Source organism: Panthera tigris, chromosome E2 (genome assembly GCF_018350195.1).
Source record: "Panthera tigris isolate Pti1 chromosome E2, P.tigris_Pti1_mat1.1, whole genome shotgun sequence".
In the NCBI taxonomy this organism is placed as follows: Eukaryota; Metazoa; Chordata; class Mammalia; order Carnivora; family Felidae; genus Panthera; species Panthera tigris.
In genome coordinates, this window is record NC_056674.1 from 60363046 (window position 1) to 60390772 (window position 27727).

General features: G+C 67.1%; 1 protein-coding gene across 6 annotated transcripts in view; it reads right to left on the reverse strand.

Moving 5' to 3' along the window:
- The window catches only part of PIEZO1 (piezo type mechanosensitive ion channel component 1), a 54210-nt gene extending 27161 nt beyond the window's left edge, over positions 1-27049 (reverse strand). For all 6 annotated transcript variants that reach the window (XM_042970589.1, XM_042970586.1, XM_042970588.1 and 3 more), the window contains exons 1-2: positions 26728-27049; positions 829-924 (exon numbers count right to left, since the gene is read on the reverse strand). In XM_042970589.1, the coding sequence (XP_042826523.1) occupies positions 829-924; positions 26728-26791 (160 nt within the window). In that variant the 5' untranslated portion in view covers positions 26792-27049. The remainder of the gene's footprint in view (positions 1-828; positions 925-26727) is intronic.
- Between the last annotated feature and the right edge of the window lie 678 nt (positions 27050-27727).

Below are 27727 nucleotides of genomic sequence, written 5' to 3' on the forward strand. Positions count from 1 at the left end.
GCAGGTCCCTGAGCACTGCCCTCCCCGAACAGCTGGGACAGGTATGGACGCTGATGCAGGCGGACAGAGGCGGCAGGAGCCCAGGGTGAGAGTTTGGACTCCATCTGTCCCCGTGTCACCTGGCTGCAGGCCCACACCTGTTCCCAGCGGGCCTGCCTGCCCTCCCGCACGGGGCTCCCGAGACGGGGCGACGGCCTTCTGGGATGGCTCCGCGCCGTGAGCCCGCCTCCAGACCAGACCCTCCTGTGGGCACAGCCCCTGCTGGGTTCCCCACGTCTGTGTGCCTGGTGGACACAGGAGACTACGTGCCCACCCTCCAGGGGCTCAGGACCCCAGACGGGGCCTCGAGTGCCCAGCTACCCACACGACGGGGTGGCTGGCGAGAACCCGAACCCCACGGAGCTCGCGCAGACGGCAGGAGCCTGACTTCAGGGGGTGGGGGCAGGGGCGGCTGGATATAAGGGGTCGGCCGCAGCCTCAACCGGCACAGTGTTTCTGGGGGGGGTGCGTGGGGAACAGGAGAGGGCGCCCACAGGAAGACGGCCCGTCTCACAGTGCCCGGAAAGCCCCAGGGACCAGGGACAAGGGGGGATCCGTCCAAGACCCCAGAACACACGGCGAGAGAAAAGATTCTGAACTTAGCCAAAGGTCGACAATGAAAAACAACGGAGCTTGGGACCACCCTTCCTCTACCCCGGCCGTTGAACTGCCCGGGGCCTCCGGGGAGCACGCGGCGGCACCCCGGCCCCTGGAGGCCCGGCTGGTCCTGTGGACGAGCCCCCCCCCCCCCCCCCCCCCCCCGGCAGAAGCCACTTTGCCAGCCCTTACCTGGGACGCTGTGCGGAGAGGGGCCCGGGAACCAGGGCAACAGCAGCAGAAACAGCAGGTAGACCAGAGACAGGGCGTTGAAGCGGCACAGGCAGGCTGCAGGGGAGGAGAGGGCGGTCAGCTCGGCCACGCAGGGCGCCCAGCCCGTGCCCCGGACACCCCCAGACGCCGCCCCCCAAATATCACCCCAGACCTCACCCCCTAAATATCACCCGGACATAATCCCCCCTGACATCAAGCCCCCAACATCGTCCCCCCCAGTCCACTGGACATCCCCGTTAAGCATCGCTCTAACCCCGGGCCTCGGTACGGCCCCCACAGAGCATCCCCCCCAGACGCTGCCTGCTTGTCACCCTGTGAGGCCGGCTGCCTCCTTCCACGTGTGAGCAACCTCACTTAGCGTGTGGCACGTCACCCATCGCTCAGGATTCACGCTGTCACACCGTGTCCAGATCACACACGTCACCTGTCGCTCAGAGCACATGCCCGCTGTCACGCCGTATCCCCAAACACGTGTCACCCGTCAGAGCACATGTCCGCTGTCATGCCGTGTCCCCACACATGTCACCCGTCACTCAGCACACACAATGTCACACTGTCCTCCTACAACCAGTTCGTTTTACCAACGTCCCACGTTGTGATCCTCTCATGCAGAAGCTTGGGCCTCGTCCTGTCCGCCCGTGTCTCAGGGGCACCGAGGGGTGACCTCCCCCCACGGGCGGACAGTGACAACGTGGCTGACTTTCCTTCCTTTGTAAAATTCTATAGTTTCAGGTGCGCACAGCACAACTGACCTCCGCAGCGCTCAGAGCCCTACCTCGCGTGCTCATGGGGACACGTCGGCCACCCCGCGGCCTCTCGGCCCCACTTCTCCGTGAGCGGGATCGTGGGGCTCCCAGCCGGCGGCCTGGCTCCTGTCTCCGCCTCTGAGAGCCACGCGTGTGCCCACGGCCTGTCCCCGCCTTTGCCCTCGACCCCACGCCCTCCACCCCGCACAGCTGGACACTACCTTGACCGAGGGCGGCCGGGGGGCCGGGGGACCCGGAGCTGGGCCGGGCCCCGGGAACCAAGGCCTGTGATGTGGGCGTCGTCGCCAGGGAACCGGGGGCCCACTCAGCCTTTCCTGGGGTGCCCAAGAGCGGGCTGGCAGGGCAGGTGGGCACCACTGGAGGGGCCCCCGGGGCGGAGCCGTCCCTGCCACCCGTTCCTCCACCACCTCCGGCGGCAAGCGGCCCGGGAGGACGGCGCAGCCCGCCGAGGGCACCGGCGCCTACCACGAACCCGTCCCCTCCTGAGCAACCCGGCCTCGCGGCTCAGACGCGTGTGGCTAAGCCGACGGAGCTCTACTTTCCGCCAGAGGCAGAGTTTACAAGCTGTCCCGGGACCTACTCTCTGCCCCCCGCCCCAGGCCCCCAAGCGTGAGCCACGACCCCGCAAGGACTCGGACGTCCGGGTGGCAGCCGTGTGGACAGCCAGAGCCCAAACAAGCTGACTCGAACTTGCCCATCTGGCTGCACAGACCGCCTCCTGGGGGGGCGGGGGGGGGGGGCGCAGGGGTGGCATCTGCTCTGGGAAAAGGATAGGCTAGAATAACAGTGCCTCAGGGAGGAGGCCAGTGACCCGACCTGAGTCTCGAGCAGGGGGACCCCCTGGGGGCATGGCCAGGTCTGCGCCTTCGGTCACCAGGTGGCGACGGAGATCCCTCTTCCCTCGGTGGGGGGGGGGGGGGGGTCACAGGTCTCCTCCGGGGTCCGTTCTGCCCCCCTTCCTGTTCAGACAGGCCTTAGCTGGAGCCCCTCCTACCCCTGGAGGCCTCGACGAAGGAGGAGCTCCCGGAGAACACAGGCCGCTGAGACCCGGGGGAACCTGCCGACACGCCCAGGCTTGTGGTCACCAGCAGGGGCTGTGCACACCTCTGCCTGTCCCCTGTCCTCGCCTTGTCTGGGGGCCCAAGGCCCTCACCCAGGCCGGGACCTTGGGCAAGCAGAGAAGCTGCGGGGGAGGGCAGGAGGGGCCGCGGCCTGGGGGGCAGACCCTTGACCGTGCAGCCGTGGGCAGCTCCAGGCCTCTGTTCCCACGTCTGTGCGACGGGGTTCACACGTCCTGCCTGAAGGGTCATCCGAGGGCCACACTGAACGGAGGACCAGGTGTAGGGCCGGGGTTCGAGTCCGTCCCACCCACCGCTGACTAAGCCCCTCCTATCACCCCAGCCTCGCGGAGGCCCCAGGAACCCCAGGGGGGGCGCTCCAGGTCACCTCCCACACCAGGAGCCGCCCCAAGCCTGGGCACCGCCCCCTCCATCACACACTGGCCGTGGCACCGGCTCGACCAGAAATACGACGTTGTACAGCAAGCACACATTTTCGTTAAAAAAAATCCATCCGACCCGGCCCAGGAGGCAGGAGGGAAATGCGTTTACGGCAAAGGCTCCTCACGTTCCTCTTTGTGCACCAAGGGCCGCACTTCCCAGCCCCCAGGTCGTCTCTCTGAGCCACGGCGACCCGCCACGGCTCCCCAGAGAGGGTGGCGCTCCCTCGTCCCAGCCAAGCCACGTCCATCCTCCCGACGCCCCGGCCGCCTGCACCCCTGTCCTCGACCCCTCCCCCACCACGCACCCCGTGACCTCCCAGAGGCTCCCCCGCTCCGGCCCCGGGCACGGGGCCGCGGGTAGAGGCTCCTGGGGGCAGAAGCAGTTTCTAGGGGAGCAGGACCCTGAGGCCAGGATGACGGAGGGGACGGTGGTGCTTCCTGGATGTGGAGCTTGGGGGAGATGGAAAGTTCTGAGGCTGGGTGGTGGGGACGGCTGCACAGTATGGACACTGCACCTGAACCACTGCACCACACACTTAAAAACGGTTAGGGGCGCCCCGGTGGCTCAGTTGGTTGAGCGACTGACTTCAGCTCAGGTCACGATCTCGCAGTCTGTGAGTTCGAGCCCCGCGCCGGGCTCTGTGCTGACCGCTCAGAGCCTGGAGCCTGCTTCCGATTCTGTGTCTCCCCCTCTCTGCCCTTCCCCTGCTCATACTCTGTGTTTCTCTCTCACTCTCAATAATAAATAAACGTTAAAAAAAAAAAAAAAACGGTTAAGATGATCAATTTCATGTTCCGGGTCTTTTTTTTTTTTTAATATTTATTTTTGAGAGAGAAAGAGAGCGCGAGTGAGAGCACAAGGGGGGGGGGGGGGTCAGAGAGAGAGAGACACAGAATCCGAAACAGGCTCCAGCCTCCCAGCTGTCAGCAGAGCCTGACGTGGGGCTCGAACCCAGGAACCGAGAGACCATGACCTGAGCCAACTGAGCCCCCCAGGGACCCCTAATTTTTTTTAAGTCATCTCTACACCCAACATGGGACCTGAATTCACGTGGAGCCTGCTTCAGATCCTGTGTCTCCCTTTTTCTCTGCCCCTCCCCCCCTCAAGCTGTCTGTCTGTCTCTCTCTCTCTCTCTCTCTCTCAAAAATAAACATTTAAAAAAATAAAAAAAAAAAAAAGTTGCATGTTCTACCGACTGAACCAGCCAGGCGCCCCTATGTTCTGTGTCTTTTACCAAAATAAGAAAATAAACATTTGAGTTCAGCGAAGGATGTCAGGAACCAGAACCTGAGGGCCAGGCGGGCCGGAGCCGGAGAGTGTGGGAAACGGCCCCCGGCCTCTCCCACACCAGGCCGAGCAGAAGGGAAAGAATCTCTGAGAAGCTTATCTGCCCGAAGCAGGAAATTGGAGATGGAGAGCCAGAGGCGCGGCCGGCGGGGCACTGCCGGGTGGCCCGGCCCCGCGAGGGACCCACCGCGGCCCTCGAATTCAGCACGCGTGATCTGCCCGGCAGAAGGTCCGGTCTGGGCTCCGCACACAGCCAGGTGGGAGACGGCTTCCCAGCTACACCGACGAGGCTCCCAGGTGCCGGGAGGTCTCGGCCGGCCACCCACCGCAGGGTGCCAGCTCGCAGAGGCCCGGCTGCCGTCCCTCACTCGTCCGCCGAAGCTGGCACCAGGCGGGCGGGTGACGCCGGCCCAGGGGACGTGAGTGGGGGAAAGCCGGGCCCGCTGCCTCCAGTGGGCGGAGTGGCAGAGGGGGCTTGGGTCCGGGCCGGGCCGGCCACCCTCCCCGGGGAGCAGGGACTGGGGACGGGGCAAGAGGCCAGCAAGGGAGCACGGGCAAACCGGCCTCGACAGCGGAACTCGGGCCAGCGCTCGCGATGCGCTCCGTCCAGAGGAGGACGCGGGCCTCAGAGAGGAAAGGCTTCCGTGGTGGCGGCGGCCGGGGCTTAGCTCTGGACTCCTGGCTCCCCATCCGGGCCTTCTGGGCCCCTCCGCGCGGCCATCGAGGCCGCCGGGCTGAGTGCCGTGAACGTGGCCTCACTGTGCCTGTGCAGGCAGAGGAGGCGGCCTGGAGGAGGTGGCATTTCTCTTGGCCTTGAAGGCCGGCCAAGACGGGGAAGGGTGGAGGAGGTGCCCGTCAGCCCCAGGCTGGAAGCAGAGAAGGAAGAACCGGCTGGAGGGACAGGCCCCCCCGCCCCCTGCCCAGGCAGCTCCCACCTCCCCAAGAGAGCAGCCCTGGCTGGCCTGTGACCTCATGGGGGAAATATGCCTTTTCCTGAGCCAGGAACAATAGGTTGGGGGTGGGGGAAGAGAGCCCTGCCCGGCAGGAAAGGACTCCCTCCTGCCAGGCCCCCTCACCCTCGCGCCAGCGCATGCTTAACCCTTTACAGACCCTCACGCAGCCCCGCACAGCCCCGCAGTCCCATCCAGCAAGCGGTCCATCGGACGCTCGGCCTGTCGATGAGGGAAGTGGGGTCTCGGCCGGTGCAGGTCAGGAAGGGGAGGGGAGGTTCGGGGCCGATCACACACTGCTCCGCTCACGCCACGCGGAGGCCCACACCGGGCCCACGCTGCGGATCAGGCTCCCGGGTCTTGGGCCTTGTCCCCTGGGGCTGGCCGGTGGCAGGTGGCGGGAGACTGCCCAGACCTTCCCCACCCCTTCCCTCCTGAGGGAGCCGGAGCTCCGAGCCTCCGTCTCCCCATCTATAGAGCAGGGTGGACGAGACGTCTGCACGTGGAAGTGGGGGCGGGGGGACGGGCGGGCGCTTCACCTGCCGGCAGGGTCCTCAGTGACCCTGCGGGGGGCGTGGCCGGCACCACTGGCGGGGAGGAAACAAACATGGCCAGGCTGAGCCACGGGCCGCGACACAAGCAGAGCGGAGCAGGGTGGGAAGGCGGTGGCCGGCGTGGGCACGGGGACCAGGGCTCACGGGCACCACGGCTGACACGGGGCGGGGGCTCTGACTTCCAGCCACAGCCCACACCAGTGTCACAAGCGGGAAGCACAGTGTCCCAGGGGGAGGCCGAGGGGCCTGGGCAGGGTGGACGAGCCACAGCCAGCACTGTCCCGGGCACCTACAACGGGCAGGATGGCTGCCTCTACTTTGCAGGTGAGGAAGCTGAGGGGCTCCCGGGGACCGGCGCTGACCCCCTGCCACTCGGAAACGGTGCAGGCCCAGTGACCCTCGGTGCAGGTCAGGAAGGGCCGGGGGTGGGGGGTGGGGTCCAGTGCGGGACCAGCAGGTCTGAGGAGGCAGCTGCGGGCTCAGGGGCGGCCGGGACGGCAGAGGGAGGGGCACTTCCTCCTCTGCGAGCTGTGCCCTGCAGGGGTGAGGCCCTGAGCACCCCGGCTGGGCTGCTGGGTCACAGGAAGAAGGGCTGAGGCCGCCAGCCCAGTGGTCTGGGAGGAAGAGCGCCATGGACAAGCAAACTCGTCCCCACCCCCCTCTGGGCCTCGGTCTCCCCCCTGGTGAAAATGGGACCCAAAGGGCCGGGTCTGAAATCTGGTGGCTCTGCCCAGCTCTACGGGAGACAGGCCTCCCTGTGCCCGCGTCCTCGGCTGCTACGTGACAGGGATCCCGCTGAGCCCCTCCGGGGACCGAGGCCGTGGGCACGGTGCCCAGCATGTGGCAGGAGGGGGCTGGCCGGGCACCGTGGGACGTGGCAGCCAGCTGTCCACGCACAGGATTCCTCTTGAGAAGAACAGAAACAGAAGCCCGATTCGGGCTCGTAGATGTACAAACAGTCCCGGAAAGGTCTATGCCCAGTTGCTGTTGGCGTTTGCCCGTGCAGGAGGGTCCTTGGCCCTGGGAGTCTCCCTCCTCTTAGGGAGAACATTCTCACATGTCCTGGACTTGATCTCAAGTGAAGTGACCCCAAAGAGAAAAGCCTGGCGGGAACAGCGTGGGAGGGGACAGACGTGTGACCTGGGCTCTCCTTTCACGCCAGGGGCTGCCGCTGGGAAGGGCCTGAGTCACCTGAGGCCCCAGGGCACTGCGGCAGCGGGCGGGACGAGACCCGGGGCTCCTGGCCCGGGGCCACACCTCCAGCTCTGCCATCTGCGGCCAGCAGGGCCAAGCCCCTAGGAGGCCAGGTGGAGCCCAGGGACGGGAGGTCAGAGTCCCAGGTGACAGCTGCCAACCCAGGGCGGGGGTCCTGGTCCCAGCCCCGCCACCCTCCCCCTGCCTGCTGTCCCCCAGGCTGTGCTCACCCTGCCTTACTTGGCTCGGAGGAGAAGCCCGTAACACCCTGCTGGCCTGTGCCAGGGGCGGGCGGGGGAGGAGGAGGAGGAGGAGGAGGAGGACAGACGTGGCATAGGGGCTGTCCCTTGCCCTCTGCTGGAGCTGCCCGGGTAGCAGGGCCCGCCGGCCTCCACAGCTGCAGCATGTCCCCAAGCTGGGACCAGACCCTGACCCGAGGTGACCAAAGGTTTGGATCTTTCTGGAAGAGGAAGGTGGGGAGGTGGGCCTAGGGCCCGGGAGTGAGCTGGCCCCACCCAAGCAAGCACCCCGTACCCTCTAGAGACAAGATCTGTGGTCACAGAAAGGCCAGGAAGGCAGGGTTAGAGGTCAGAACCTCGGAGCACAGGGGCGGGAGGGGAGTGAGGGGTGTGCCCGCCACACCCGCAGACCTCCTGGGACCAGGCTCCACTCAGACGCCCCAATACCTGCCCACCGCCCCCCAGAGATGCTTTGCAGAGTACGCCCCACGGCACCCCACCCAGAGAGCTCTGCCGAGGGGCCTGGCACTCTGTCCCTTAGCAACTCCAGCACTGGCCACACGCCGGCCGTTTGGGCCTCTGGCCCCCAGAGCGCCGCACAGTCCTGGGGTGGGACCTGCCAGACGCCGACCCGGGGACAGGGGCACCAGCCACGGGCGGGGTGGGGGGAGAAACGGCCACAGGAGCCCCTCACGGTTTACGAAGTTAAGAAACTCAGGGACCTACCGAGGACCCTCTCCTCTCACAGGAAAAGGCTGGCCTGAAGTCCGCAGAGGGCCTCCCACAGCCTCACGGGGGGAGACACAGGGCACAGCGAGGGTCCCCGCGGGCCAAGGCCAAGAACGCCGTGTTACCTAGTTGGAGCCCAGCCAAGAGCCCAGGGCCCCGTGCCGCCGGCCGAGGTTTAATTAGCGTGGGGTCCGGGACACTGGTTTTATGGCTCACCTGACGGCCAGGCCCGTCCCCCTCCGCCACCAGCTCCGTGAGGCTGGCCTGAGGAGGGCCTGGCGGCCACTGAGAGCCGAACACAGAGGGACCCCACAGGAGGGACACCTGCCACGTCCTCCCATGCAGTCCTCGGGTTGGGGGCGCCTGACGGCTCACGGCCCAGCTGCCCTCCCAGCCACACGCAGTCCCAGAAGGACGGCTTCAACGAGGCGTTGTGGAGTGACGGTGCAGGGCACAGAGGGACAGCACGGGTGGGGGTATGACCTGCATGGTGTCCGGGGACCTGGGGACCCAACAGACACCACAAGAGCCCCCGCCGTGCACGGCAGGCACCTCGAAGCCAGTGGTGGGTGCACGGCGCGGGTGGCCTGGCCTCTACGACCATTCACAGGCCTTCTGACCCCAACGTGTCACAAGTGGGGCCACCTCCTGGCCCCCAGCTCTGGAGCACGTTCCCCTGCCTGGAGGGGGCTCAGCTCTTCTGTGCTTCTCCCCGGGACGCTGCCCAGACACCCACCGAGTGCCCGGTGCCACCAGCAAAGGGTCCCTTCACGTCAGACTCAGGCGGCCCCTCCCAGGGGCAGGACCTGCGTTTCCTCAGACGTCGTGTTTGTCGCGGGCTCTGTTCCCGTGAAGGGTCAGCAGCCGGCCACCCTGCCCAGAGCAACCCTCCAGAGAGGAGGCCGGACTCCAGGCACGGGCGGGGCCGCATTCCACAGGGAGGGACCTCCCGGGAGGCACAGGCCACAGTCCGCAGGTAAACAGCCGGGGGGCGGGGCGCCCAGGAACGGGGTTTAGGGACCGGGCCCCACGCGGCGCCCCCACCCACCTCTGCGAGGCTTGGCAACAACCCCCACCAGGGCCACTCGGAGCTCGGGGGCCCAGCCCGGGAAGGGGCCCCAGGGAGGGGTGAGCTGACAACACGACGTCCCCCAGCCGGCTGCTGGCACGTGTGGGGGCTGGCGGGCTAGAGCCCCCCGGGTGGGTCTCCGCCTGGGCCAGCCCCGTCCAGGGCCCTCGGCACGTCCTCAGGTCACCGCCCTCCCTAGTCCCCACCCCCGGGACTTCCCAGGGACCAGCAGGACATCCTCCAGCCACAGGGAAAGGGGCTCCGAGCGGAGCAGGGCAGACCAGGTGGCCAGGGGCCTGCGCCCGGCGCCCACGTGGAGCCCCGGCCCTGGGGGATCCCTGTGCCCCGCGGGTTCTTTCCTGGACGGCCAACTCGCACCCCACAGGTCAGGCGGCCCCTCGGGCGCAGGCCCCGGGCAGAGAGCGGGCCAGCAGCTCAGGCCGGGGCGAGTGACACCTGTGACATCCAGAGCTCCGGCTTAGGGTGCCGAGTGGATGTGGCCCGTGGGGTGGGCGGTCCCGGGCCGGCGGGACCTGTTCCTCTGTGACCCTCTGGCACTTCACCCAGAGGGCGGGGGCCGAAGCTGTGACCCTGCCCTCCACGTGACTGAGGGTCTGACGAGGTGCGTGGGGGGAGGGGGTCAGCCGTGGGGGCCTCTCCTGAGGGTGAGGGGCTGCAGGAACCAGAGTCCTAACACCCGAGGGGGTCCTGCCCCCCGGTCGCGGCACCGGTTGTCCGAGTGTGCAGAGAGGCCCCGGGTCTCGGACAAGTCCCGATGCCCTCTGGCTGGCTGACCCCAGGGTCCAGAGGCCTCTCGGGCTGAGCAGACTACAGCAGACAGGGTTTGATGGCGAGCTCCGGGCGAACGGAGACCCCGCGGGCGCCGCACCCCCCACCGCCCCGGATCCCGGGCTCGTTGATGACTGACATGCCCCTACAGGGGTGCCCGACGTCACCAGGGCCACACCACACAGGGGACCCTGAGCCGTGCACCTGTCCCTGGGCCACCCGGCGCCTCACACGGGCCGAACTCACCACCCAGCAGAGACTGCCAGATGGGGGGCCGCTCCCCTGGTCTCGACAACAGCCCCCCCGGAGCCGCTGAGGCCCGGTCCTCCGTGCGGATGCCAGAGGGGACCATGGAGCTCCAGGAGACAGGGCGGCAAGGGTCCACACCCGCCACAGACCCCGAATAATAAACACACTCGACCCGGCCCATCGTGTGTCAGCCTGTCATGAGCCCAGTGATGTGCGGAGGGCACGGGGGCCAGAGCGCTGCCTCCAGGGGCCCAGTCTCCTGGGGACGATGGTGGACACAAAGGCACAATGAATGAGTCAATGAGAACAAGTCTTGTGGGAGCCAGCAGGGAGGGGCTGCTGGGACTGGCCTCCAGGAAGCCCTCCCCTTGGGGGCAGGGGGGACCCGGGCCCGGAGATCCCACACAGGATGATCCAGTGCAAAGGCCCTGAGGTGACCACGCTCTCAGGAGACCCAGAGGAGGGCAGCGTAGCACCCCAGGAGACCACGTCCTCCCACAGCCCCAACCAAGGCGGCCGTGTTTTCCTATCAGGTCCTCGTCGGGCCAACATTTAGCGTAACCCATCTAGAGAGTGGGGGTCCTTAAAGTAGGGGTCCCAGCGCAGGTTCTCAAGCTCACCAGGTCACGAGGGGCCGGGCCCCGCGGTCGGTGCTGGATCGGAGTCTCTGGGGACGGGGACGCGCCCCACAGACCCAAGGCCCGCGCTCCAGAAACTGCCTGGTGAACTGAAGGACCCAGGGCGTCCTTCCTCCAACCCAGGAATGTGACTGCATCACAACCCAGAGGCCGTCCTGTCTTCTGAGGCAGCACCCAACCTCACAGCGTGACCTGGGACCACCCTTCAAGGACAATGGCCTTCTGCTCCCTGCATGCTGGGGTCCCTTATCCTCTGGCCTCCGGCCGCTCTCCTGCGAGTGCCTTCTCCCCACAAATCCCAGGATGGCATCCACTGCACGGACGGCCACCGCAGCCAGGCCCACGGACAGCCCGGGCTTCAGAGGAGTCTCTGGGCGGCTTACCACCTTCCGGAGGCCACGCCAGCCTTTCCAGATGTGGGGGTCCACCCCGGGCAGACCAGGTACCCGCATCTCCTCCCCAGCTCTGGGCCCAGGACCCAGGGTTGGGGCACTGACTCAGAGCCCCACCCCGTGACTCAGCCAGCCCACGGCACCCCGAGTCTCAGCCTGTCCGGCGTGGCTCGCGCGCACGGCCGCAGGGTCCGGTTGGCCCTGCTGGGGGGGGCCCTTCCCGGCAGGAGAGAGGAATGCCTTCTGGCCACCTCCTGTTGGCAGGCAGGGGTGGGGGGCGGGGTGGCTGGCCAGGTGAGAGGCGGGGGACGCAGGCCCTTAGGAGCCCGGCCCTCCCCGGGGCTGAGGGAACTTGGGGGGCAGCACCGGAGGCTGAGGAAGGGGGCTGTCGTCACGTCTGTGTACTTCAGCAGGGGACCGTGTCAGGTCCCGGCTCCGCCCCCTCCGCTCTGTCCCCCGGTGTCCCCTTTGTGAAATGGGGCACCGACGGGCATGTGTGCTGTGACCACCTTTCTCCCCAGCCGACGCCCGCCCAGCTCAGGGCCCGTCTCCAGAAGGCACCACCCTAGTGAGCGAGCGCCGGGCCCGCGGCGACCCTGATATGTTATCTGCGCCCTGGATCAGGCAGGGAGGTCAGGGGCTGTGCCAGCTGTCAGGGCGCCTGGCGATGTGACGAGACACACACGTGCCGTGCGCAGAGCAGCACACCTGCGCGGTCGAGTGCCTGGTCGGGAGGGTTGGGACCGGGCCTTGGGGGCCCGGCGTGTGGTGGTTTCCGCCTGAGCCTGGCCAAGATGCGGGGAAGGTTTGCCTTCCGAGGATTCACGTTGAAACCCGCGAACCCTAAGAGCAGCAGGTGACCCTCCGGGAGCCAACCGGAGCCAACCGGATGAAAGCCACAAGAGCACAGAGCAGGCCCCTGGGAAAGAAGGCGCTCTCCAGGGCTGCCCTGTGGAATGCGGACTGGGGATTGCCACTTCCTCTCTTGCCCGAATTCCCAGCCGGCCGCGTGCTCCACGGCCACGCCAGCCAGTCCCCGGAGCAAACGTGTTCCTCTCTCGCGCGTCTGCGCCCATCGGTGCTCCTGCGGGATGTCGCATCCGTCTGCGTCCCACTGGTCCCGTTCCTCTGACGGACCCACCCGGTACTGACGGTCAGCACCTGTCTCTGCAGTCCGGGCCCAGGTGGCCGCAGGCTTGGGAGGACAGGGTGCCGGGGCCCCAGGAGCTCTCTGGAAATTCAACAAGCTCGTGAAATGACCGAGGGAAAAATCAACACGGTCCGCTCATAACAACCGGCCCGGCCCCACCCCCAGGAAGCCAGCCTCCGGAGCAGGGACCCAGCCCCCACTGCCCCGAGCGTCCAGGCACAGGACGCGAGCAGTGGGGCTCTCCCCGGCCGGAACCCGGGCCGCGAACACTCCCTTGAGTCGCCTGCACTGTGAGGTGTGTCCACAGAGAAGCGCCCAGGTTCCATGCCTCCCGCCAGCGCGGGGTGCACAGGGTGGACGGCGCCGAGGACGGGGCCCGGGGCTCATTTCCCTGCGATCCTCTCCCTCCGCCAGCAAAAACACGCTTGGGATTCAGGATATCCTTCCAGAAAGAGCCACTTCAGAGCTCCAGAATCCCACCGGGGTCATTTCCAAGGGGACATTCCTGCAGCCGTCTGGGGCCAGAGAGAACCAAAGCACACTGGCCGAGGGGCGGGGGCCCGAGCTCCCGAGGGGCCAGATGCCAGAGGCCCCGGGGGAAGCAACGGGCGTCCCTGGAACCCCCTGCCCCTCCCCCATCCGTACGCCAGATCCCCGCCAAGCGCCAAGCACGGTGTGTGCCAGCAGCTCGGCCAAGGCAGGGCTGGCCTCCCCGCACAAGCCCTTGGTGGAGGGAGGCCCCACTGCGGCCTGCTCACGGGGGAGGGAAGTCACAAGCCAAGGCCCCTCAGACAGTGAGTGACAGCACCAGGCGGGACCGGGCCCTCCTGGCCTAGCTGCAGACCGCCCGTCAGGGCCCGGCTCCCCCGCCGCACGCGAGACGGCCGTGCCCTCAGCCCCGGCCCGGCTCCCCCCGACCCCCCTCAGTTCAACAGGCCCCCAGACCGAGGCCTGAAGTTCCGTGCGGTCGTGGGGCAGGGCCCGGGGCCGGTCAGTGTCACAGCCCCGCCAGCCTCGGACGGCGGTCAGCACCGGCTCCCGGTGACGGAGTACACTCCCCAGACGAGAGCAGAAACGATTAAGTGGCCACTTTCAGAGCAGACGGCGCAGCTCCCCATGCCCTGGGGGACACAGCGGGTGGGGACGGGGCAGGCCTGGCTGAAGCTATATGTTCAGTTCCTGGAAAAAGAGGGACACGCTGCCGGCTCACCCACGGCATCCTGTTTTTATGGAAACTAATCTAATTCCTAACGGCGCAGCAAGCAGCAGACATCCAAGGGGGTCCCGAGAGGCCGCGGCGAAGGGGCGCCCGCAAGGCGGGAGGGCTCCCGTGGCCCGGCGCAGTGGGCACGGCCGCCCTCTGCCAGCGCCACTCCCGAGGGTCAGAGCCCCCCCCCCCCGGGGGAGGCCGGGGACGGCGGGTCCTTCCTGGCAGTGAGAAAGAAGCAGGCCGGCTCCCGCCACCCCCCCCCCCTTCTCAGCCGGACTCTGTCGCAGGAAGGCTGCCTGGGGCAGACAGATGTCCCCGTGGGGCTCCCGCCCACGACACGCACGTCAGACAGTGCCAGAGATGCCACAGCCTTCGGGGACCTCCTCCCGACCTGGCAGCCCGATGGCTTCGGGCCCGAGGCTTTGGAGTCCCAACAGCCTCGGCCGGAGCCTGGCTCTAGGTCTGTGCCCGTGTGGCCCCCGAGCCTCAGTGTCCGCACCTGCTCGAGGGGGACACCAACCCCACCCACGAGAGGCTGCCCTGCGTGACACCCGGAGTAAAGCGCCCGGCCCTTCACTAGCACGGTCTGCTGGGTTCACACGACGTGTGCCTGCTGACGCCCACCCGGGGCCCGGGCTCCAGCCGGACACTGACGGGGGACTCGGCCACCTGCCCGAAGCCGCGAAAACCGGGCCTTACTTCCCGCTGCCCACCACAGCGACCTGACCGCCCTTCCAGGCCCCTCCGGCTCCTCAGGGTCAGGGCTGAACCTCTGGGCTACGCTGGCTCCAGGGGGCCTGAAGGCAGATGTCTACAGGGCACGGGCCGGCCCCGACCCCGGGCTGCCGCAGAGTTCCCACTCACACACAGAAGGGACGTGCGTCCCCGTGGGCCTCCCCCAACTGCCCCTGGGAGGCCCAGCGAGCGGGTGGCCCAGGGAAGCCCGAGACGGGGCCGGGCGGGCCTGCCAGCTCCTCCCGCACTCACTGGGCACCCGGCAGGCCCGCGGAAGCCTACTCTTTCCGCCTCATGAAAAGGCGGGGAGGGGAGGGGCCACGTGAGGAGGTCCCCAAGGCCGAGGACATCCCCGCTCACAAGCAGACATGATCTCTGGCCGGGCCCCTCCCCGCTCCCACCGCCAGCCAAGCGCACACATTTCCACCCTCACAGGGACCGGCCTGACACCTGTCCTCTGGGCCCTGACGCCAGCCCCACGCCGCGCCCCTGCGACCGATCACGGGGCCCCAGAGCCGACCTCCCGCTCCCATCGCTTCCAGCTGTGGGACCGGGAGCCTGCTCATCCTCTTTCAAGCTGATTCTGTGGCTGACGCCTCGGAGGGTCCGTGAGGACGGGGGGCTTGGGGTTCACGGCGGCCACGCAGGGCACCGCCGTCTTGCTCGTCCATCAGCAGCCTGGAACCGCACCCTCAGAGCAGGGAGCTGCCTCAGGGGGCCCGGCCCTCTGCCCCGGGGCTCCAGCCGAGGCTGGTGCCGGTTCCCAGCGTCCGGGGCCGGGGAGCCTCCTTCTGGGAGGGCACCAGAAAACTCCCCGGCCGCCAGCGCTCTGAGGGGACGGAGGAGGAACTGTCAGGATGGGCGCCCCGCCCCCCAGCACGGGCTCCACGCGGGGGCAGAGACGCACCTGCCCGGACCTGGGCCGGGACGCGTCCCGAGCCGGGAAGGACCCTCCTGCCGGCGGCCCACGAAGTCAGCCGCGAGGCGTCCCCGCTGCTGTCCTGGGGGAGCGCCCACCAGCCCGTGACTCGGCCAGACCAGCAGGTTCCACTGTCCCCACCCAAGGGGACAGCAGCCCCAGCAGCCACCGCCTCGGCTTCGGGAGGTCCCCAAGCTGCCCCACATTCCTCCCTGGTGAGAGCACAGGCGCCCTGCGGGGCTGCAGGGAAGAGGTCCCTCGCCGGAGCGCTCGGCCCCCGCAGCTGCACCCTGGACGGCCCGCGGGACGTGGGGGGGGGCGTGGGCCACTCGGGGAGCCGCGGTTCAGAGGCCCCGCCCCGCCCGTGCCGGGGCAGCGAGGGCTCGGGAGGGGCGGCCAGCTCAACGAGGTCCCGGGGCCCACGTCGCCCGGTGAGTCACCCCAAGGGCCACCGGCCGAGCCGGGCAGGTGCTGACCTTACGACTGGGGCACAGGGAGGCCCTCGGAGGGCAGGGCAGCCCCACAGGCCTCCCTGCAACACACCAGGTAGGTCTGCTCTGCTTCTAAGGCAAGGAGCTCGAGGCTCAGAGACGCTGTGGAACGTGTCCCAGGGCGCCCAGCAGCAGGGCCAGATTTGGGGTCTGACGGAGCCAGCACAGAGAAGCTTCGCCGGGCATTTCCCCTCCCACGGTCTCCGTTCCACAGGCACCCACGCGTGGCCTCATGAACCAGTGGGGCTTTCTTAATATTTATTTATTTTTGAGAGAGGAGGGAGCATGTGCGCACAAGAGTGGGGGACGGGCAGAGAGAGGAAGAGGGGGAGAGAGGGAGACAGAATCCCGAGCAGGCTCCACGCTGTCAGCACAGAGCCCGAGGCGGGGCTCGATCCCACGAGCCGTGAGACCCCGACCTGAGCCGAAATCAAGAGTCGGACGCTTCACCGACTGAGCCCTCTGGGCGCCCCTAAACCAGTGGTTCTGAGGACTCTTGCTGCGGGACACACACACTCGACCTGAACCCCAGCACGGCTGTACCTGGGGCGCCCCAGGGACGGTGTTCAGGACCGGCAGAGGGCAGCTGAGGTCCCAAGGCAGCCCCAGGGGGCCCTCCACTCTCCATCCGCACACAGAGCAGGGGGGAGGCAGGACACAGATTCACGCCAAGTGCCAGGAGCAAGTACGAACAGGTGCCGCCCGGGGTCGTCCCAGTGGGAGGCCCAGTCCCCGCACGGCCACTAGTGTAACAGGGAGAGAGAGGACCAAACAAAACAGGCAGAGAGGGAGAGGCGAAAAACGCGGACCTTGGACACTGCTGGGAGCGTCCGACCACAGCAAACCCCCTCGGGGGTAGGGTTCCTCTTAAGAATGTGACAGACGGCACGTAGTCCCCTCAGGTCCCCTCAGGAATCTGACAAAAGACCCGACTGGACATGAGGAGTGGACGTAAAACGTGTGACCCACAGGGAACGATGTGGCCACAGACCGCCCCTCGCCCGATGGAATCGAGCCAACGGGAGAGGACAACCCAGCATCCGGGCCATCAAGCCAATGGGGGTGGGACCCGAGAAGGAACGAGGGGAGGGGGGCGACCAGAACCCTGTAGGTCAAGGCCCCCGCCTACAGTCCCGGCTCTCACCTTCGACCCCCCGCTCCGTAGAGACCCTTCCTCACTCTTCCTCCGTCCTGATTCTACTCTGCCTGCGACTCGTTGACCTTGTGCCCACCTCTTCATGCTTCGAGGCGGGTGGCAACGAACCCCGGGGACCGAGGTAAAAAATCCTGCACTAGGGTGACTCAGCCCTACCTCAGGGCCTTGCCACGTGCCGGCAACACCGCCTGCAGACGCAAAGGGAGACTCAGTGGCTCCTGACCCTCGCGACGCCTGGGGTGTCCCCCAGGCTGGAGAACACGGTGCAGCCGGCCTGGCCCAGAAGCTTCTCAGGCCTCCTCTGGAGACAGCAATCTCCACGCCATCCGCTTGGGGGGCCAGGGTCTCCACGCAGAGCGAGCCTTCAGAGGAGCGTGTCCCCTCCGGCACATGCACGTGACTCTGCTTCCAATCCTTGTCCCTTGCTCGACACACAGGGAACCTAGGGGCACAGACCGAGTGGATAACACGCCCTCTGACAGCGGAGAGCAAGGAGCCATGTGGCAAGCGCTCTGCCCGGCCATTTCGGGGGAGACGGGGAGGGGGGAGTACGTGGCAGGGGTCTGGTGAACGGAGTGCGGACCCCTCCCCGTGCGGCCTCACCCTGGAAGGCCTGAGGACAGCCCCTACCCCTTAGTGTCTCCACCCACAGCCTCGGAGGGCAGGACCGATGGGCAGGGAAGAGGAAGGCCTAGCGTCCCCCCAGCTTCCTCAGGCACAGGACACAGAGACACGGGATCCGTGGCTCACCCCCCCCCCCCCCCGCCCCCGATGTCCAGGATTCTGCATGGAGCCAGCCCCCGGCCAGACGAGGCTCCGGCACGTTGTTCCCATGCTGGCTGGAGTCATTCTGTCCACGGGAGGTCACACTGTCCACGGCCAGGAAGGGACCTGGAGCAGGAGGGTCCTTGCCGAGGTCAGAGCAACAAGGGCCCGCAGCCGAAGAAAGAAGCTGTTCGGTCCCGAGGACCCCGTCTGGTGCCAGTCCTGGGCCCACAGGACCCCCCCACCCCCCACCCCGAGCCCCTGCCCCTAAACATCCTGACCGTCTCACCCTGGGCTGGTGAGGTCTGCCCGCAGGACCGTGTCGATCCAGGACACGGGGCCGCAGGGACTCCCGGGCGGCCGGTCTGCGGGGAAGACGCGCGAGGACCTCACGGGGCCCCCGGAGGGCCAAACAGGGCACGCTGTGTGCGACAGCCCTGAGCCTTCCTGCCTTGTCCCGGACCCGACCCGTGAGGCCAGGGAGATGGTCCTGGGGGGGAGTCGGTCGGGAGAAGGAAAACCATGCAGGGCACGCAGGCGTCCGCTGCATCCTGGGAACACGGGCCGGCGGGCCGGGAGGCCCGGACAGTCACGTTCACCATCACTTTCACAACAGGCCGGCCAGGGCAGCGCGGGAGGCCCGGCCACGGCAGGCGGCCCCTGGAGAGGGGCACGGGGGCCCGGGGGGAGGCCTGGGCAGGCACGCGAGGGGCGAGCACAGCAGGACGTGCGCGGGGAGCAGCGGGAGACGAGTCAGGACACCGGTCAGGACACGCCGAGAAGCCTGCCACGTGGCCGGCGCCCAGGCCGCGGCCACAGCACGCACGACGGAGGTGGGGAGCTGACCACATAAACAGGGCACGGCGCGAGCCACCGGGGCTTGGAATTACAAACGCCGGCTCTTCAACAGACCTCGTCAGGGGCATGATTAGAGTCGGCAACCAGAGGCGGGGAAACCGACCAAGACCTTAGAACCCAGGCCCGCAAAGAACAGCCGCAAGTCGAACGTAAAAGACAGACCCGCAACCCAACGTTTTCAAGCAGGCGACTGTTAGACGCACGTCACAGAGGGAGACCTCGAAGGTCAGGGCGGCGCGGTCCAAAGCCACGGGACCCACGTCACGCCCTCGAAGCGGGGACAGCCCGAGGTCAGCACGCGCTGGCGAGGGCGCCCGGCCCGGGAGCGGGCACCACGAAACGCCGGGACGGCGGCGGCTTCCCGGAGGCACCCACCGCCCCGTGCCCCGCCATCCCACGTCCGTGTGCGCGAGCGAACGTAACCCACCCGGAGCAGAAAGACGGTGGGGTGGGGGGCGTCCACGACGGGGACCAGCGGGCGGGAGCAACGGCCGGCGCCGGGCCGCACTCGCACAGCGCAGGCGGTCCCGCCGACGTGAGCCCCAAAGGCAAACCGAAGTAACCTGGGGGGCAGAGGTCAGTCGTGGAGGGTGACCGCCAAGTGCCTCTGGCACAAGCACCAGCTTGGTGGGGGGGCGCTCACACGATCCGCATTCAACTGTCAGACGCACCGGACGGACACTTAAGCTCGCGCCCTTGGTCACATGACGCCTCAGTGAAAAACACAGGCGTGGACCAAGGACCGTCCTCCGCTGGGGCCTCGTCTGGACCCGCGAAGCCGGCCACGGAGCAGGCTCTGCAAACATACCTGCCGAGTGAAAGGCTGAAAGATGGTGGCAGCGACCCACTCCCTGGGGAAGGGCAGCCACAGGCACGTGGGGGCGAAAGGAAAGGACGGGCAGGGCCTGGGGCGAGATCCGCCCCAGGAACGGGGGAGACACGTGTGATGCACTAACAGGCCGAAGGCACGGGCCCGAGGGTCGCGGCTCCGGGGCGGGCCGACCTGTGCCAACGGCCACTCTCCCTCCACAGCGGCACCCCCAGGGCCCCATGTCACGAGTGAACACCAGAGTCGGAGAGATGACACAGAGGTCCGTGCCCAAGTGACCGGTCAGCGGGAGGGGCGGCCACACAGCCTCAGGGTCGGGGCCAAGGAACAAGGTCTGTAGCCCAGGGGGCAGTTCAGGAGGGGGCAGGGCTGCAGGCCGTGACGTCTGCACTCGTGAGGGCGGCTTGGAGGCCACGTCCCAGCTGCACCTAGACTGGAAGTCACAAGGACACACGTGCCAGCCTGCCAGGAGGAGCCCAGCACCTCAGCACGGGTGACCGCGGCCAGCCTGGGCAACGTGCTCCTTTGGGGAGCGTGAGAAGACCCCTCCACCCCCATCCAAGGGAGACAGACCTGCCTCGGCCCACAGCCCGGCCCTCGGGAGTTGCCAGTGGGAGCTGTGCCCCCCACCCCCCACCCCCGGCCACCGCACGCAGGAAAGGAGAGCAGAGAGAGAGACCAGCTCGGCGGGGCCCCGGGATGGACCATGTGGTTTCCCCTTAAAACCCCCTTTAGGAGTATTACAGTGATAAATTCTTTCTCGTTCCTTTATTTATTTTGAAAGAGAGAGAGCAGGGGAGGGGGCAGAGGGAGGGAGGGAGGGAGGGAGGGAGAGGGAGAGGGAGAGGGAGAGGGAGAGGGAGAGAGAGAGAGAGAGAGAGAGAGAGAGAGAATCCCAAGCAGGGATGGGGCTCAAAGCCACAAACTCTGAGATCCTGACCTGAGCTGAAATCAAGAGTCGGACACTCAACCAATTGAGCCCCCCAGGCGCCTGGAGAGGTGTTGCTTCAGACGCTGTTTCAACCATGAACAGAAATCAATGAGCGGGGCGGAGGTGGGAACGCCCTCACAGAGGCAGGACTGGACCCTGGGCTCAGCTGACAGTCACAGGCCCTGCTGATTCCAGCGGATGACAGATCAAGACTCCTCCTCAGGGGCCACTGGGGACCCCCCGCCTGGCCCTCCCCTGCCCTGCCCCTCTGTACCCACGGTGACCAGGATCTGAGGAGTCCCTCCCACCCCCCGCAGCAGCTCTGCTCTTTCCCAAGCTGGGGGAGGGACCGGCCAGCTGACACCCCCCAGGTGCTGCCGGGACACAGCTGCACGGGGAGCCGTCTGAGGACCGTGCCCCTCACCCAGCCACAGCACCCCCCCCTCCCCGCCGTCCACTAGGCCCCTGTCCCTCCTGCGGAGCCTGCTGGCTCTAGGGCCATCTCGGCCGCCCTCCGCTGGCAGAGGAAACCACAGGAGGCGGCTGAGGCGGCCTGGTCCCTCTTTAGCCTGAGCCCGAGGAAGGAGCAGTGGCCTGGCTATATATACTCGGGGAGAAAAACAGTGTGCAGGTCGAGCCTGGTAAACAGCTAGCCCGTTAGAGGGAACCTAAAAATACTCCCTATAATTATGTTATTAAAACACACCAGAAAAATCGACCCACCCCACTCAGCAGAGTCCCCGCGAGACGGCTGCACGGAGGCAGGAGGCCACGCACGTCGGCCTGAGGCCGGCCTGGCGTCACCCAGGGGCCGGGCTGGGCTGGCCCGGGCGCTGCCCCGCGGCGCAGGGCGGCTGGCCTCGGCCTCATCTGCCGGGGGACGAACAGAAACCCCCGGGTCCCCATCCCCTCCTCCGTCCCTGAGGACAGCACCGATGTGGTCCCGGAGACCTGGGAGCAGCCCGGACTCCCAGAGCAGGGGCCCCAGTAACTGAGGGACTCCCTGACGGGGAAGGACAGAAGGGGAGACTGAGTCACAGTGCTGCGCGGCCCCCGCGGCGGATCTGCTCGTGCTTGGACGAGAGCAGGCAGCACCCTGCCTCGTGGCTTCCCAGGCTCAGAGGCCAAGGGCACTTTACCTCATCTGACTGAAATTTCACCGTTTCACGGAAAGCATTCCTCTATTACTTGTGTATTGAAAACGAAGCAGGAAGTGAAAACGGGGAGGCTCCACCTCAACCGTGCACTCCGCAGTTTCCACCCCCACCTCCTACCAGCCGCCATCAAGGGATTAGAGCCTAGAAAAGACGCCCCCCCCCCCACACCCCCATCCTCCAGGCCGCGGCTCAGCTCCTTCCAGACAGGTGCCCCCTCCCCAGCCTGGCCGCCAACTTCTCTCCCCAGCAGGTGCTCAGCCCCCCAGCCCAGCCTCGGCTCTGTGCCGCGTTGCTGGGGGGTGCGTCCTACAGGTGTTATTTGGGGGCTCCGTTGCACTGCGTTTCCCCCCCATCTGTGATCGGCCCGGCACCACAGGAACAAAGCCAACAAAGGCACTTATGGACCAGAGTGCCAGGCGCTGGGGGGGGCCCCAGGTGACCTTCACGGCCAAGGAAAGCAAGCCTGGTCAGAAAGGGAGAAGAACGAACCCCCCCCCCACACACACACACCCACCACTGGCCCCAAAACAGAACTTAGGCTCCTGCCCAGAGCTCTGTCCCACGAGAGCTGGGTGAGGGAAAGTTTGAATGAATTTGGGAAAGACTCCGGAATCTGCGCGGGTGGGCGTCGTGCGCGGTGGCCGGGGGCCAGGCTGCAGACACCTTCCGGCCCTCAGCCCGCCCAGAACACCACACCGCCCCCTCCCCGGGCACCGCCTGTGGCTGGCCGGCAGCCTGGAGCGCACGGGACCCTAGTGGCGGTGGCCCCTCCCACCCAGCTCCCCGGACACCCGACCTGGCCGCTGACCGCCGGCACTCAGCCTGCGAGCCGCACATCTGGAAAAGCGCTCTGGGGCTCCCGGCCCACCAGGACCGTGTGGGAGGCCTGCCCCGCCCCTGCTCCTAGACACACCGAGATCAGAGACCTGGGCACCGCCTTTCAACTTTTATTAGCCGGTTTACAGGCGAGGAAACTGAGGCCCAGAGAGTGGTGAGGGCCTGGCAAGTTCAGAGCAGGACACCCCCCACCCCCCGCCCCACCCCGCCCCAGCGAAGTCAGCCAGGCCTCCCCTCCCGGTCCCAGAGACTTTCCGTCCTGGTTCCCCTGCAGGCAGGTAACATCAGGCCAGGACAGAAGAAGCTTCATCCTACCTGCGTGACCTCAGGTGAGTAAATCAGGCTCCCCAACCCTTAGGTTCCTCATCCGGAAACCACCCAAAACTCAGAGAAGTGCAAAGGTGAGGGTAGGGACAGAGCTCAGGGGAGAGAAGCTGGTCCCGCCCCGCCCCACCTCTCCCGGAGGCTCTAGCCACGCGGCTGCTCCCCTCCAGGAGCAGGAGGCAGACATTCTGCCTGGGTCCGCGCAGCGGGCGTGTGCAGCCCTACCGGCTGCTCCCGTAGTGCTCGAGCCCCTCACCCGCGGAGGCACGAAAGTGGCCTGGGAACCGGAAGGAAAAAGGTCTCCGTTACAGAAGAACCCTACGTAAGTAATGCCTACGCATCTCTAAAACAGGTAGCAAAGAGGGGCGCCTGGGTGGCTCAGGCGGTTAAGCGGCCGACTTCAGCTCAGGCCATGATCTCATGGTCCATGGGTTCAGGCCCCGCGTCGGGCTCTGGGCTGACGGCTCGGAGCCTGGAGCCTGCTTTGCATTCTGTGTCTCCCTCTCTCTGTGACCCTCCCCCATTCATGCTCTGCCTCTGTCTCAAAAATAAATAAACATTAAAAACATTTTAAAAAATAAATAAATAAAACAGGCAGCAAAGAAAAACGCCGCATTCTGTTGACTGCTAAGTCAAAGGAGGCCCAGAGTGGTCAAGGGTGGCTTCCTGTAAGAGGAAGCTCACGCCCGGGCCCGAAGATGGCGGCGGCAGCAGGGGTGTCTACGGCCCTCTGGTGGGCTGGCCCTGTGTCAGCACCGCACCACGGAGGGCAGTCCCCCGCAGCTGCGCTCGGAGCCCCCGGGGCCCATCAGGGCAGAGTCCCCAAGGCCCACTCTTCCTCCCCTCCATCTTCCGAGCCCCAGAAGCAAATTTAGTGCTGGGTCAGAAGAGCAGACACCGCCCAGGAAGCAGCCCTGGGGCCGGGATCTGAGGCCGGGGACTCCTCCCACCCCCAGCACACACTTCCTCTGCAGGACCCTTCCCGGCCGGAGGGAGGGCTCTCCGCATCCCGCAGCCGGGGGACGAGCGCAGGTGACCCCTCGTCAGCTCCCCCAAGACCTGTGTGCACACACACCCCCGGGGTCCTGTCACCCAGCCTCCTCCATCCTGCTGACTCACTCAGTCTTCCCAGGGCCACCCCAGCTCCGCGGCCACCTGGCTTCGGCTCCGGGTGCTTCCCTCCCTAGCGGGCCCCGCGGGGAGCACGGGCCTGGGAGCGGGACGGCCCCAGGCTCCACACTGGCTCTGAGCACAATGACTCACTGCGAATCCACCCCTGTCCCTGCCTGCCTGGTCACGAGGGTGTTGGGACACTGACGGTGAGAAGAAGGAAGTGTCCCCATTCTGAACGGCAACGCTTCTCGGGGACCGGGTGGCACAGGTGACGCCGGGTGCAGGGGGAGGCCGACAGGCGAGGCCAGGCTGCCTCACCATGTGGGTTTCCCGTAGTTGGTGAAGTTACCGTGGTGTAGCCACCTTCCCTGCAGACGGCCAAGTGTGTTTCTGGCTGCCCCGGTAGGACCGGGCCAGGAGGCGTGGCCTATCCTACGGGAATCACAAAATGTCCTGCCCGGACATCTCTCTAGAAGCTTCCAACTCTGGGACGTCCCCCCCCCCCCTACCCAGGGCTTCAGGGCCGGCAGAGGAGCTGAGAGCCGGGGAGCGTCTGCCATGGTGCAGGGGCAGAGTCAGGCTGTCCAGGGAGTGGCGTGGGGTAACAGAGGGGCACCCCAGCACAGCTCGAGCCCTCACCGTGGCCGTTGCCCGAGCCGGCACGGGGCACACGTGACCAACATCCAAACGCCTCACCCGGCATCCGCACACACACACTTCCAGAACACCGCGGAACCAACCATTTCCAGCCAGAGCCTGGCAGAGGACGAGGAGGCACACAGAAAAGCAGCAGAGCCAATGGCAGCCGGTCTTGCCATCAGAGGGACAGCAGGAGGGTCCCCGGGGAGCTGCCCACGCCCAGGACAGGAGACCAGCCTCCAGAGTCTCAGGTATCATCCGCAGGGCTCTCAGCTCAGTCGGTTCCACAACACCCTCCCCCAGAGCTCAAGAAAAAATACTGAGGCCCAAGCCCTACACCCAGGCACGGAATCGGCGTGGGGCACGGCTTGGGCGTCAGGGTTTTTTTTCTTAAGTAGACTTTATTTGGAACTGAGAAAAGGGCACCGTGAATTCACCATCAGTAGTTGACAAGCTCCCCAGGTGACTCCAGTACGGCCCAGGTGGGAACCCTGAGCCAGAGCCAGCATCCATCACCCACACGGGGAACAGCCAGGAGCCAGGCAACCCAGGAGCCCCGACTGACTATCAGGCCAGCAGGCTCTGGCCCGTGGGCCGAAATCGGGCTCCCAGGAATGGTTTTTACAGGTTTCAATGGCTGGAAAAAATATCAGAAGAGTTCATGATGTGAAAATATTTACTCTGTGGCCCATTCCCGGACCAGTCTGCCATCGCGCACCAGAACGCTCGCCAGCTGGGGGGAGGTGTGTCCTTCAGGAAGGGGCCCCACCTCCACAGTGCGCCCCCCCCCCCCGGCCTAACGGGTTCCTTTCCCAGCTGGCAAGGCCAGACGGAGGACGACACAGGTGTGCTGCAGGGCGATCAGAGATAAACCCGTCCTCGGAGAAGCTTACCTGTCCCCCCCCCCCACCCCTCACCCCTCACCCCTTCTAGCTAGGTCTGGTCTGTTTGTTTGTGCGTCTGGCTTTCCAGAGGTAAGAGGAGGAAAGCCAGCCAGTATGGTGTATAGGCCGGGTGACCCTGAACTCTCCCCTGAGCAGACCCCGAGCTGCCCTGTCCACACAGGGCTGACTCAAGCTCTCCTCTCCGACCTCAATGGTTTCCATTGATTCCTGTCCTCAAAATTCCCCTGTTTCACGGTCTCCCTCTGCGACAAATCAAAACACGGTCTGTTTGGGAGCCCGAGTGCAGTGCAGGCGGCTGGGCTCTAGTAGTTCCCGCACATTCCCGGCCCCGGGGGATCCGCGCCCCTACCTAGAACAAAAGTTGGCAGGGGCCTACCTGGAGCGATTTAAGAGGCCCTGGAAGGACTTTCAGAATCAAAACACCCCACCCACCACGGTCGGACAGATTTCCACCCAACAGACAGGCTTTCACAATGCAAATCATTCCATGTTTCCGAGAACGAATTTAATCAGACTGCTTTCCAGCTCACACCCGTGAAGATGGCCTCATGTGGAGGGGCCTCCGGCCAGTGAAGGGCGGAATGAGTTCCTGGGCACTCTGCCCTGGGCACAGAGAAGGCAGGGGGGGCCTTAGGGGCACCAAGAACCCAGTGACCTTTCCGGAAGGGACACGGACGCCAGGGTGGGGGACCCTCAGCTCTAATACTAAGGCCGGAGCCTTCTGGGGGGTGTTCCCCCTCCGGCCCCAGACAGACCCCGGAGAGTAAGCCAGGGAGCCGGGAAGGGCAGGGAGAAACTTACAACTATGGTTCCCAAAGCAGAGGCCTGCCCCAGGCCGCGGGGGTGGGGCCGGCAAGGGGAAAGGGAGCCGATCTGAGCGATGGGAACCGTCGGGAGGTTAGCTGGGCTCCGGGAGGCTCCAGATTAAACAGCTCCAGGCAGGAAGCCCGCCTTCTCCCAGATTGGTCAGGAAGTCGTGATGCAAGTTTGCGCGTTTTTTGTTTTTTTTTTTTGTTTTTGGTTTTTTTTTAACGCGAAACAGGGAAAGAGATCGGTGCCCCCTCCTCAGCGCTGCGGCCCTCCCTCGTGAGCACGCCCTCGCCCCGGGTGCCCGGAACTTCCCCACGTCGCGGCGGTGGCACCAGCCGCCCCCCGCGCGCTCGCCGGCCGGCTCCCCCGGGCGCCACCTCCGCCCCCACCCGCCGACCCCGGGCGCCCGGTGCCACCTCCCCACACACCCCTACCCCGACCCCCCGGTGCCACCTCCCCTCCAAACCCCCCCCCCCGGCTCCCGGGTGCCACCCCCCCCCCCACCCCGCCGCCGCCCTCCCTCCCCGGCGCTCTCATGCGTCTGGAATGCGGGCGCCGCGGGCCGCGCGTCCCGGGGAATCTCCTCGCTGGGCGTCCGCGCCGGGAAGGGGGAGCGGGCCCGCGGCGCCCTCGTCCGGCCCGGAGCCCCCGCGCCCCGCGCGCACTCACCGGCCAGGAGCGCGAAGGGCAGCAGCAGCCAGTAGAGGACCGGGCCGAGCACGTGCCGCCCCATGCCCGGGGGGCCCGCGGGGCCGGTCGGGGGTGGTCGCTCCGCCGCCGCGGCGCTAGGGGGACATGGCGCGCAGGGCGGGGGGGCGCACGTGCCGCGCGCCGCGGCCAGGACCCCCGGGGGGGCGACCCGAGCGCCGCCTCCTCCGCCTCCTCCGCGTCCTCGGCCCGCGGCCCGAGGCGCCCGCTCCGGTGCCAGCCCTGCCCCGCGGAGGAGCGCAGCGCGCGGCTCTCGGCGGCGGCGGGCGGAGGCCGAGCAGGGCCGGACGGCGGCTTGGCGGCGCGCTCCCTCCCAGCCCCGGGCCTTTATAAGCTCGGCCCCCGCCCGCCGCCCGCCCTCCGCGGCGTGCCCGCCCCCGCGCTTCCCCGACGGCCCGCGCGCCGCGCCAGCCCTGCGGCCCGGACACCCCCGTGGGCAGGCGCCCCGGGAAGAGCCCGCGCCCCGAGAGCCGCGGCGTCGCCTCTCGGGGCGGGGGGGGGGGCGCGGGGGAAAAGGCCCCCCAGCGCGCGGCTCCCCGGGCAGCGCCCCACGCGCCACCGGGCCCCGCGTGGCCGGAGCGACTTTCGCTTTGCTCCCGGGGACGGGAGAGCGCAGCGCCCCCTGGGGACCGCGGGGTGGCTCGGGGCCGCCACCGGGTCGCTGCGCTAAGGCGCAGGGACGGCCGCCTGGTCCCGCGGTCCCCGCGGGTGGAGAAGCCGGGGTCTGAGTCCAGGGCGTGCGGGGCACGTCGGCCAGGCCACCTCAGTTTGGCCTTTGCCGCCGCTGAGGTGAGCTCGGAAAGGAGAGTGGAGAAGGGCCCACATGAGTGTGGCTGGACCCGGGTCCTGAGTCCCAGACTGGGCGGCGGGAGCGGGACCCGTGCGTGTGGTCGGGAGCCAGACAGCCTGCGGCCAGCACTGGCCCCATCCGACTCTGCCAAAGCCAGGGAGCCCGACTTCG